This window comes from Pseudorasbora parva, chromosome 14, assembly GCF_024679245.1.
Source record: "Pseudorasbora parva isolate DD20220531a chromosome 14, ASM2467924v1, whole genome shotgun sequence".
Lineage (NCBI taxonomy): Eukaryota > Metazoa > Chordata > Actinopteri > Cypriniformes > Gobionidae > Pseudorasbora > Pseudorasbora parva.
This window is the reverse complement of record NC_090185.1, coordinates 24,747,354-24,760,139: the sequence shown is the minus strand read 5'-3', so window position 1 is coordinate 24,760,139 and position 12,786 is coordinate 24,747,354. Positions and strand designations below refer to the sequence as shown.

The 12,786-nt window shown below is 37.8% G+C and overlaps 1 protein-coding gene across 5 annotated transcripts in view; it reads right to left on the bottom strand.

The window, feature by feature from the left end:
• The window catches only part of LOC137040417 (guanine nucleotide-binding protein subunit alpha-14-like), a 168,715-nt gene that overhangs the window by 6,218 nt on the left and 149,711 nt on the right, over nt 1–12,786 (bottom strand). Inside the window, exons 1-5 of one of the 5 annotated variants that reach the window (XM_067416007.1) lie at nt 12,404–12,462; nt 8,113–8,276; nt 5,863–6,047; nt 2,020–2,174; nt 1,699–1,827 (exon numbers count right to left, since the gene is read on the bottom strand). In XM_067416007.1, coding sequence (XP_067272108.1) covers nt 1,699–1,827; nt 2,020–2,174; nt 5,863–6,047; nt 8,113–8,254 — 611 coding nt within the window. In that variant the 5' untranslated portion in view covers nt 8,255–8,276; nt 12,404–12,462. Of the gene's footprint in view, nt 1–1,698; nt 1,828–2,019; nt 2,175–5,862; nt 6,070–7,102; nt 7,189–8,112; nt 8,277–9,152; nt 9,350–12,403; nt 12,463–12,786 lie in introns of those variants that run through there. The other 4 variants (XM_067416008.1, XM_067416011.1, XM_067416009.1 and 1 more) reach the window with 4 other exon arrangements.

The following is a 12,786-nucleotide window of genomic DNA, read 5'->3' as shown; positions in this document are numbered from 1 at the left end:
CTTGGTTTGCTGCCTGCCTCAACCCCCTGCCTGTCCAGTGACTACACCTCTGCTTTTCCCTGCACTGTAAAAAAAAAAAAAAGTCAGTTTTTGTTGGTTTAACTTAAAAAAGTAAGTAACCTGGTTGCCTTAATTTTGAGTTTAGTGAAATTAAAAATTTGAGTTGATACTATGAAGGAAATTTGTTTAATAAATAGAAACTCAAAATATTTTTGTATCTGAACCACATAAAAAAACGAATAAATCATGAAAAGGCACAATTTGGCATGTTTCACTGCGTCATCAGAAATAAAACACACACAATTACCCAATATGCTTACAAAATATTTTAATAATATTTTAATAAAGGTTGTCGAATCAAAAAATGTTCTTTGTCTTAACTCAATTTTAATTTCAATGAAATCAAAATTTTAAGGCAACCAGGTAACTTTTTTTCGAAATAATTTTTTACAGTGTGTTGATTCCTGTTGTTTGTGATTGACCTCTGCCTGTTTGTTGACGTTATTGCCTGTTAAATAAAGCTGCAAATGGATCCTCAACCTGTGGACTCATCATTACTAGCTTGACAAGCCAGACCCACATCAAGTTGTTTGGTCTGGAAACTCACCATAGACAGGGCTCAATCCGAGGGGCGGGATAAACGGTTGTCTTTCAAACTCCCTCTGCACGCGATAGGATAGCGCTATAACCAACCAGAGCAACGAAGGTGAAGCAGAGCTCGCTGACTGATTAAACATTCACCGTATCCGGTCAGCAAAACTCAGAACATATCTTCCCTTTTTAAGAATGACTTCAGTGCCGTTCTTTTCTCAGAGAAAAGCTTAACTCCAAGTCTTCCAGAGTCGCGGTCAAAGCTGATTCGAAAGACCGCCGCCGTTTGCCAGTTTCTGTGTTTACTAGAAGTACACAAACGCAACTCGGCCGTCGGCATTATGGCCCCGCCCACCGACTCTATACACGATGTGATTGGCCCATCCAGAGTGAGGGGAATACAGCTCAGATGGGTATTGAGAGTTGCTAGACGACACTTGCGGGCAGATTAAATTTGCTGCCGCTAGGGTGCGTCTAGATTTCTAGGCTACATCATTACAATATCTTAATAGAAACATGGTAGTATAAGAGCAAAAATAATATATAAATAGTAAACTATAAGTATGTTAACTTACAAGTATACTTGTAAAATACTACACTCTAAAAAATGCTGGGTTAAAAACAACTTAAGTTGGGTAAAAAATGGACAAACCCAGAAATTGGGTTGTTTGAATGGGTCCATTTACTGGGTTCAAACAACACAATTCTGGGTTTGTCCATTTCTAACCCAACTTTAGTTGTTTTTAACCCAGCATTTATACACTAAAAGTGGGCCAATTATTTAATACTTAGTATTGAAATAGTACACGTACAAGTATACTATTAGTACATTGTTAGAAGTATACTTACTACATAAAGTATACATGCATATATTTAAACTTTAAGTAGTTTTAATAAAATTAATAAGTATACTTGTTTTTTGTAAGTGGAAACTGATACATTGCCATTATTGTGAAATAAAATGAATCATGATGTGATTTTGGTCATATTGCTCACCCCTACTTCAAAATATATCTTCTTTTGTGTTCCACAGAAGAAAGAACGTCATGACATTTCTATGCCAGCATAACTTATTATTTTAAGAGGCCTGCTTGTTCATTGTCGTACCTGAGAGTCATCTTCTCCAATGTAAAGCAATGGTCTAAGATGCCGGAAGTGGGGAATCGGACTTGAAGAACATCTTGATTTGTAGGGATGTAGCCTTCGGCTGTGATGCGATCCAAGTTACCAATAAAGCTTTAAGAAACACATCATTCAGTCACTTTTATTTAAAATGATACCATGTGGCGTGGAATTGGTTTTGAATGTGTTTTTTGCGTAATTATTTGCATTTAATTCATGATTTGTCAGTGGCATCAGGGAATTAGAGGAAATAGACAAACATTCAGGAAGTCAGTAAAAGACAGGAATTGTCTTGAACACACTTACTACTTAGTGGAGTCTAGTAGCTGATACTCTCTGCGCCGTCCGTAGCAGATCTTAAAGCCTTGGTCTTCCCATAGGTGACGAATAGCCTCTACGTAACTTCTTTGCAGTTGCGTTATCTGATGTATGTCCTGATCCTGGAACCTCTTTGCATAAATCTACAGATATCACAGAACTCATGAGACTGCAAATACATTAAGGTACAACATCCAATCTTTATTAAAGTGTCCCTATTATGCTATTTTAAAGGTTCCTAATTTTGTTTTAGACATCTCCTACATCAAAAAACACTTAGCCTACATTTTTTTCATAATATACACTGCAGCATCACCTCTTTTCACACAGTGTCTGAAACGGTTTGATAAAGGATTCAGCCTCTCTAATCCCCTCCTTTCTGAGCGCCTACGTATTGCCTTTTGGTCAGATGGCTCAGTCTGTTGAGATCAGTCTACTCTGCTCTGATTGGTCAGATGGCCCAGTCTGTTGTGATTGGTCTACCAATTACCATATCTAAATGTCAGTTCTGGAAGCTTTTCTTAGCACTTCACACACAGTGATACGAACAGTAACAATAGTAACAATCGTCCTCATCCTTTGGAAGTGCATGCAAATGGATTTGTTAAAACTTCACTGTTTGAGGGCGGGTCAAAGGAGACGTTGTTCATGGGCAGCCAGTGAAGACTGTATTACGGTGGCCCAGTTTTGCACAACACAGCAAAATGTAAACAGCAAACATAAGTTAACAACACGGCAGAAATATATACACACACACACACACACACACACACACACATGTTGGTCTATGTGGTTTACAGGGACTCTCCATAGGCGTAATGGTTTTTATACCGTACAAACCGTATTTTCTATCCCCTTACACTGCCCCTGCCCCTAAACCTACCCATCACAGGAAACATTCTGCATTTTTACTTTCTCAAAAAAACATCATTTAGTGTGTTTTTAAGGCCATTTGAATTATGAGGACATTTGATATGTCCTCATAAACCACATTTATAGTGTAATACCAGTGTAATACCCATGTAGTTATACAAATTTGTGTCCTTATAAACCACATAAACAGGCTCACACACACACACACACACACACACACACACACACACACACACACACACACACACACACACACACACACACACACACACACACACACACACTTGTATTGAGGCTGCATTAAAATACTTATTCATTTGCTACTTATTGACACATTAAGCTCCTCTTTAATAATGCACCACTGTCTTTTTTAATTAAGCGCTGAACAGTATTAAGCAGAAAGTCCTGCTTAGTTTGTGCTGATAGAAGTGAAACATGCAAGGTGTATACTAGTGGCAATGGACTATGTAAACCCTAGTTTTGAACAGTTTTTACTGTATCACTGTGGAATTAATTTCACATCCCTGTTTCTCGGCACCCCCTGGCTGAGAAGAGTGGGAGCATTTCTGTTGTGTTGTGGCGATTCCATTTGTTGTGGCTTTTCCTTTGTGTTGTGGCTTCTTTCCGTGGCTTTTCCATTGTGTTATGGCTTATCCATTTTTTGGTGGCTTGCTTTCATTGCGATGTGACATTTGTATTATATTTTGGTTTGTTTCCATTTTTTGTGGCTTGTTTCCATTATGTTGTGGCTTGTTTCCATTGTGCTTTGGTTTTTCCATTATATATTGGTTTGTATCCATTTTTTGGCTTGTTTGTTGTTTTGTGGCGATTCTGTTGTGTTGTGACTTGTTTTCATTGTGTTATGGCTTGTTTTTGTTGTGTTGTGGCGATTCCATTGTGTTGTAAATTGTTTTGGTGTGTTGACTTTCAGTGGTGTAGTTAAGTTGTATTCGATTTTTTTAATTTTCCTTGTGTTGTGCCCTACTGGGCCACCGTACCGCATTATGCAATTACAAACCTACACAGATAGATTAGTGCAAGAAGTAAGACTGGAATTTCTGATGACTCATTTCAGGCAGTTCAGAATTGGTTCTTTCTTTTGGGAGACAATGGACCTGTCCCAAATGGCACTGAACACTTGGTTTTCTTACGAGCACACGAGTCCACAAGACCGTAAAATATTCCATTTGGGACAGGTCCAAATACTTGATCTTGGAAACTTTGCAGACGTTTAACTTTCACAATCAGCTATATTAGAAAGGTAGCATCCAAAAAAGCATAATAAGGGCACATATATACAGTGCCTTGCGAAAGTATTCGGCCCCTTGAACTTTGCGACCTTTTGCCACATTTCAGGCTTCAAACATAAAGATATGAAACTGTAATTTTTTTGTGAAGAATCAACAACAAGTGGGACACAATCATGAAGTGGAACGAAATTTATTGGATATTTCAAAACTTTTTTAACAAATAAAAAAATGAAAAATTGGGCGTGCAAAATTATTCGGCCCCTTTAATTAATACTTTGTAGCGCCACCTTTTGTTGCGATTACAGCTGTAATTCGCTTGGGGTATGTCTCTATCAGTTTTGCACATCGAGAGACTGAAATTTTTGCCCATTCCTCCTTGCAGAACAGCTCGAGCTCAGTGAGGTTGGATGGAGAGCGTTTGTGAACAGCAGTTTTCAGTTCTTTCCACAGATTCTCGATTGGATTCAGGTCTGGACTTTGACTTGGCCGTTCTAACACCTGGATATGGTTATTTTTGAACCATTCCACTGTAGATTTTGCTTTATGTTTTGGATCATTGTCTTGTTGGAAGACAAATCTCCGTCCCAGTCTCAGTTCTTTTGTAGACTCCATCAGCTTTTCTTCCAGAATGGTCCTGTATTTGGCTCCATCCATCTTCCCATCAATTTTAACCATCTTCCCTGTCCCTGCTGAAGATAAGCAGGCCCAAACCATGATGCTGCCACCACCATGTTTGACAGTGGGGATGGTGTGGTCATGGTGACGAGCTGTGTTGCTTTTACGCCAAACATAACGTTTTACATTGTTGCCAAAAAGTTCAATTTTGGTTTCATGTGACCAGAGCACCTTCTTCCACATGGCTCCCAGGTGGCTTGTGGCAAACTTTAAACAACACTTTTCATGGATATCTTCAAGAAAGTTAAAATTCTCTGCAGTTCATCCAGAGTGATCATGGGCCTCTTGGCTGCATCTCTGATCAGTCTTCTCCTTGTATGAGCTGAAAGTCTAGAGGGACGGCCAGGTCTTGATAGATTTGCAGTGGTCTGATACTCATTTCATTTCAATATTATCGCTTGCACAGTGCTCCTTGGGGCGTTTAAAGCTTGGGAAATCTTTTTGTATCCAAATCCGGCTTTAAACTTCTCCACAACAGTATCTCGGACCTGCCTGGTGTGTTCCTTGTTCTCCATGGTGCTCTCTGCACTTTAAACGGACCTCTGAGACTATCACAGTGCAGGTGCATTTATACGGAGACTTGATTACACACAGGTGGATTCTATTTATCATCATTAGTCATTTAGGTCAACATTGGATCATTCAGAGATCCTCACTGAACTTCTGGAGAGAGTTTGCTGCACTGAAAGTAAAGGGGACGAATAATTTTGGACGCCCAATTTTTCAGTTTTTGATTTGTTAAAAAAGTTTAAAATATCCAATAAATTTCGTTCCACTTCATGATTGTGTCCCACTTGTTGTTAATTCTTCACAAAAAAATTACAGTTTTATATCATTATGTTTGAAGCCTGAAATGTGGCAAAAGGTCGTTAAGTTCAAGGGGGCCGAATACTTTCGCAAAGGCACTGTATATATATATATATATATATATATATATATATATAATTTTTATTTTTTTACCCACAAGATTGTTGATGTAAAATGGCCCTGAATCTCCGGGCTCTATAGAAACATACATGGTCTTTGTAATCACCTCGTTCTGTGGGTTTGAGTAGGGAATCTTAAGCGTGTTCATGGCTTCTGTTATTGCACTCATAGCTTGGAGAATATTCTGAAAAACCAGTTTAGCGTAGTTATGCCTCTCGTCATCTGAGAAGCCCTTTCCATGAATAATCTTCATCTGCTTCATAAACGTTGTCTTTCCGCTTTCTCCCGTGCCTAAATGAAAGTAAAGAAACAACTGAAAAATGGAAAAATAATTTTGTTTACTAATAATGGTTTACATAACTTTACACTGCTCTTAAATAGTCAATTGCCATTATGCATGGTGGTAAGTGAACTGTCATGTATAATTTGATTTATTATTAATTTAATGTCTTAAACACACTGGGTGTGTTTTGATATTTCTTCCTTAAATTGTATCAACTTAAAATAGTGTTCCTACTTAACAAAGATTAACAAAGATTAAGGAAAATTTTTTATTTGATCGAAAGTGAAGTAGTATATACACCGATCAGGCATAACATTATGACCCTAATAACACTGATTATCTCTTTATCACGGCACCTGTTAGTGGATGGGATATATTAGGCAACAAGTGAACATTTTGTCCTCAAAGCTTATGAGTTAGAAGCAGGAAAAATGGGCAAGCAAGGATTTGAGCGAGTAAGACAAGGGCTAAATTGTGATAACATGATGACTGGGTCAGAGCATCTCCAAAACTGCAGCTCTTGTGGGGTGTTCCCAGTCTCCAGTGGTCCGTATCTATCAAAAGTAGTCCAAGGAAGGAACAGTGGTGAACAGGGTCATGGTATGGGTGGCCAAGGCTCATTGATGCACGTGTGGAGCGAAGGCTGGCCCGTGTGGTCTGATCAAACAGACAAGTTACTGTAGCTCAAATTGCTCAAGAAGTTAATGTTGGTTCTGATAGAAAGGTGTCAGAATACACAGTGCATCACAGTTTGTTGAATATGGTGTTGCATAGCATAGCTGCAGACCAATCTGTCCACCGCTGAAAGCACCAACAGTGGGTATGTGAGCATCAGAACTGAACCACAGAGCAATGGAAGAAGGTGGCCTGGTCTGATTAATCACATGCTTTTACATCACGTGAATGGCCGGGTGGATTGCTTACCTGGGGAACACATGGCACCTGGATGCACTATGGGAAGAAGGTAAGCCGGTGGAGGTAGTGTGATGCTTTGGGCAATGTTCTGCTGGGAAAACTTGGGTCCTGCCATCATGTGATTGTTAATTTGACACGTACCACCTACCTAAGCATTGTTGCAGACCATGTACACCCTTTCATGGAAATTGTATTTCCTGGTGACCGTGGCCTCTTTCAGCAGGATAATGTGCCCTGCCACAAAGAAAAAAATGGTTCAGGAATGGTTTGAGGAGCACCACAACGAGTTTGAGATTTTGAGTTGGCCTACAAATTCCCCATATCTCAATCCAATTGAGCATCTGTGGGATGTGCTGAAAAAACAAGTCCAATCCATAGAGGTACCACCTCGCAACTTACAGGACTTAAAGGATCTGCTGCTAACATCTCGGTGCCAGATGCCACAGCACACCTTCAGAAGTCTAGTTGAGTCCATGCCTCGATGAGTCAGGGATGATTTAGCAGCAAAAGGGGAACTAATAAAATGTGGTCATAATGTTATGCCTGATCGCTGTATATATATATATATATATATATATATATATATATATATATATATATATATATATATATATATATATATATATATATTATTTTTTTTATTTTTTTTTATTTTTCAACTAACATTTTTTTTATAAATAAATACAGTTTCAGAACATTTAAAGTACAGTGTAATTAATGACCTTATAACTTGCATAGACCATATCTACACTATTTAGAGTTATTTAATACTGGTCAGCAAAATAGCAATTATGTTTGGGTATGTGTATGTCAACAATTGTGTATGAATGGCATTGCATTAGAAAATTCCATTAAGAAAGACAGCAGAAGCACACTTTTCAAGCAAACCATTTTACAAACAAACAAACAAAAAAATATCATGAGGAGAACTTAAGTCAAACATCCACTAAAATCACCTTAGGACCAGAAAAGTGAAGTTAGTTGAGAGTCACAGGTCTAATCAGCACTTACTTGATCACATTTCAGAAAAGTCCCTTAAGAAATGGTGTAACAAACCCAAAAAATATCTTCAAATAATTTTTCACCAAGACTTAAAATGAATCAAAGTGTTTATAAATTGAATACAATTTAAATAAAAGACTGACAGGATCCTCTCACCTAATAAAAGTAACTTGATTTCTTTCCGTTCTCTTTTCCTCTGCTCTGCAATGATGTGTTTGATTTCTTTATTTATGGCGATGGCTTTCCTCTCCTCTTCAGACAAGAAACACATGCAACATCCACAGTAGTACTGTCCCATTTCTCCAACAGAAATAAAGTAACTACAAAAACATAAATTATTATTTTAAAATTATATCTTAATTTTTAGCATTGTATTTTGACCATGTAGTAGGGGTGAATTCAGGTTGGTTGAAAGAGCCATCTCAATGTCAAAAAGTGTTGCAATTACCCTGAATTCACCCTGTGTGTGTGTGTGTGTGTGTGTGTGTGTGTGTGTGTGTGTGTGTGTGTGTGTGTGTGTGTGTGTGTGTGTGTGTGTGTGTGTGTGTGTGTGTGTGTGTGTGTGTGTGTGTACGTGTACTATGGTCTTATTTAAATTTGGCAATGTGGGTTAGACTCTTTTATAGTCTATGGGTACGTCTCAATCAGCTCTCTAGTCCACTAGTCAGGGCATTGATCAGGACATAAGTCAGTGGGCTGACTCCCTAATCAGTGCCCTGACTACTGAACTAGGGAGCTGATTGAGACGCACCCTATGGTTAGACCAGTGTGCAAGAGCTAGAAATGAAAAACTTGGAGTGGAGTTTGAGTGAACTAACGTATGTAAAACGTATCCACTCTTATTAAACCAGTTTTTATTTTGTGCGTGATACTGACACTCAAAGCCTGTATAACTTGTTAGCAGGGCATAACCACCACAGTGTGTGTTGTTCATTTTAGGGTGGTCTGATTCTGTGTACCAGGCGAGGTTGGATGTGGGAATATCGCAAATTAGATGTCCCCCTTCAGACCTCATTGTGTTCCAGGCTATCAGAGGTGTCACGCTCACATTGACCACATGATGTCGCCAAAATACACAACGAGAGCATATCGTGTTTTGTGTCAAATATGGCAAAACAGTAGCCTAGAAATCTAGACGCACCCTAGCGGCAGCAAATCTAATCTGCCCACGAGTGTCGTCGAGCAACTCTCAATACCTTTCTGAGCTGTAATCCCCTAACTCTTGGGCCAATCACATCGTGTATAGAGTCGGCGGGCGGGGCCATAATGACGACGGCTGAGTTGCGTTTGCGTGCTTCTAGTAAACACAGAAACTGGCGAACGGCGGCGGTCTTTCGAATCAGCTCAGACCGCGACTCTGGAAGACTTGGAGTTAAGCTTTTCTCTGAGAAAAGAACAAAGAATGGCACTGAAGTCATTCTTAAACAGGGAAGATGTGTTCGGAGTTTTGCCGACCGGATAGGGCGAATGTTTAATCAATCAACAAGCTCTGTTTCACCTTCGTTGCTCTGGTTGGTGGTAGCGCTATCCTATCACGTGCAGAGGGAGTTTGAAAGACAACCGTTTATCCCGCCCCTCGGATTGAGCCCCGTCAATGGTGAGTTTCCAGACCAAACATCTTGATGTGGGTCTGGCTTGTCAGGCTAGCAAAACAGAATAAAACAACATAAAATCGCTGTGAAAACAAAAACGAAGGCATATTATTTATGTCTAACTTTAAAGTTTGTTTTTTACGTTTATGCTCATTGGAAGCAGGACTTGCCAACATCTTGAAAGTGACGTCCAATGACGAGTCTCGCTGAGGTCGGGTTTGATCGATGTAGGTCTACCCCCAGTTTACGCACACATCGAATATCCGACTTTGAGTGCCGTTCCAGACGTTTTTTTCCAAGAAGAAGGTGGTGGGCTGGGGTTGGGAGAGAATACAAATTCCGGTGTTACCAGAATTTTAGTTTCTGAGATTTTCGGTTTCAGTGGGCGGAGCTGCATGAATATTCATGAGTTTCCCGGACATATGCGCGTGAAACTGATAATATTAGTTCACGCACATTGTTACTCAATGGATTATCTCAAAAAAAGGGAAATAATTTCAGCGCGAGTTTATGGCTAAACTACAAATATTTATTGTTTCGGAACAGTTTATTATTATTATTTGCACGTTTGTGCAATTGCCCCTGACTGAATGCAGTCATTCACGTGTAATTTAAGGATAAGCAAACTTCAAATAGTCGAATACATTTAGCTATTTCCTTTTGTTGTTATTATCCTTTTTGCTTTTGAGATAGTGTATTTTATCAGTTTATAAACTGCCCGTAACAAATGAAATAAACCTGTTTTATTGTATCTGTGTGGACATTATATTTTTTGTAACATAGGCTAGTGTGAAGATGATGTGTTAACTTTCCCTTTTTCATGAGCAAAACAATTAAACATTCTCCATGTTCTCTGATGCGAGCTGTCTGATGTGTGGTTGTACAAGTCACAGTGCTGAAAATGTTGCTGAATTGTTTGTTGAAATTGAAATTAATGTTTCCAATAAAAAAAACATGAATAAAATAATTTAAAAGTATTAAATTAATTGTTTTACAAATATAAATTTACAAAAAAATATATATATCACACGGTTTAAGGTTCCACTTACACTGTGAAACCAAATATTCCAGAACACCTGAATTATTACACCGATTTCCAATAGAAGAACAGATAAATAATATGCTTATGAACAGATTATCATTTTATTTATTGTTATGCACCTCTGTTACCTTACCTTATTAAGCTTTAAAATTGTTATCCCTCTGCAAATGACTGAAATAACACCCACAACCATGTCAGTGGCCTAATAAACATTTTGCAACCTACACTGATATTACTCTCTGTCATCTGCTCTTTCTTTGACCATGTGTTGCACTGCCTGGATGATTTGACACATTGATGATCATTTATATCTGATCTATTTTGATGCACAACAAACACTAATTTATCTTTTTTAATCACTCTTAAGATTTGCATGACACAAGTTTGAAATCACTATGATTTAATGTTAACTTTTATTCAGCAAGAATGGATTCTAATGGTTTCCACACTTCATTAAGCAGCACAACCATTTTCAACTGTGATACATGTTTCTTGAGCAGAAAATCCATATTAGAATGATTTCTGAAGGGCTATGACTCATGTGATACTGAAGACTGGAGCTCTGCCATCCCAAGATAAAAAAACATATTTGGTAAAAATATTTCACAACATTCTTCTAATCAGATAAATGCAGCCTTGGTAAACATAAAAAATAAAGACAAGTGGTTTAGCACCAAATTTTGGGCCCTGGGTAGAAACCCTCTTGCTGGCCTAAGCCAAATACCAAAGTGATACCAATGGGTGGGGTATTGCATGTTTAATAAACATTTTTAATAAACACTGCAAACTAATAAACATTTCGTAAACGCAATAAATAAATGAAGGTTAGGCATAAGTTCGCGCGACATTGAAACGATTTACCTTTTTTTGAAAGAATAGGCTACATCTGCTGAGATATAGGAGGAGCGAACTAAAATTCTCACATTCACCTGCATGTCCGGGAAACACATAAATATGCATGTGAGCTCCGCCCACTGAAACCGAAAATCTCAGAAATCAAAATTCTCGTAACACCGGTCTGAAACGCAGCATAACAGTAAAATACTATGACCAATCAAATTCAAGAAGACGGGATTTATTGTAAACTAACAGAAGCAAAGCACGAATTCCAACCCTCTATTCTTTTTAACAGCAAGGTGAGGTTTAAATTTTGACTATGTTTAACGATATATTTTAAATGGACAATAGTAATATCTAGTGAGGTAAACTACTCGATATTTTGTTTAAATTTACCTGTTTTGAATTAAAAAATATCATGATTATATCATGATATCATGAAAATATCATGAAATATAGGCCTACGTTATTCGTGCATTTTGTAATTTGAAATGTGATGTGACATTAATCAGATTAGGAGTAAACGTATTTTGAAGTTTTTTTCAGTAAATTATTTAACTAGAACTTTAACCCTTAACCCTAAACTAGAACAAGAAAAAATAGTTGTGTCCCTCATGTAGGCTACATTGTTACAGCTTAATATGTTATAGACGGGATATCTTAATGACATCTTGTATAGCCTATTGTGTTGTGATTGCCTAGTTAAAATAAGCAGAATTTTTATAGCCTAGTTAGGCTATATGAAAGCGATATTAGAGTCAAAATCGATTGGTGAAGCACGTGCTTGTTGCTTAATTAAGATAAGCTAAACTTTTTAACGTAATGTCCATCACTAGTGTAAAAAAAAAAGCTCTACATGTCTGTAATAAAATATAAATGTATTTTCTGACTGAAATTAAAATGTGAAAATTCTTCAGTGGACAACAAATAAAGAGTTATATCATATTAAACAACTATAAACAGGAGTAACACTCACCTTCATTCGTAAAACCTGGCGTGAAATTAGAAAAGTGTTCTATCCATCTTGAAAGAAACTAGCTGTGGCACCTTGAAGGAGTTTACCTAAACGCAGTTTTCTGTCAACTGCGTCATGTTAGTTGACTACAGATAAACCAGTTGCACTTCCCGTAACTCTGCCTTTAATGCATAATATGTTGAGTATGTTGCAGAGCAGAAAAGAACCAATGGGAATTCAATGGAATGCGCCCTGGCATTATTCCTCCCAAGTTAGTTGGGTCAACTATTTAATGTGACTGGCACTTGTTTTTAACTAAAAGTATATTTCCATAGTGTTTATGATGATTAATTATGTTACTTGCAAGGGAAGATATAAGCTATGGGACCCCTATGGAATGATAT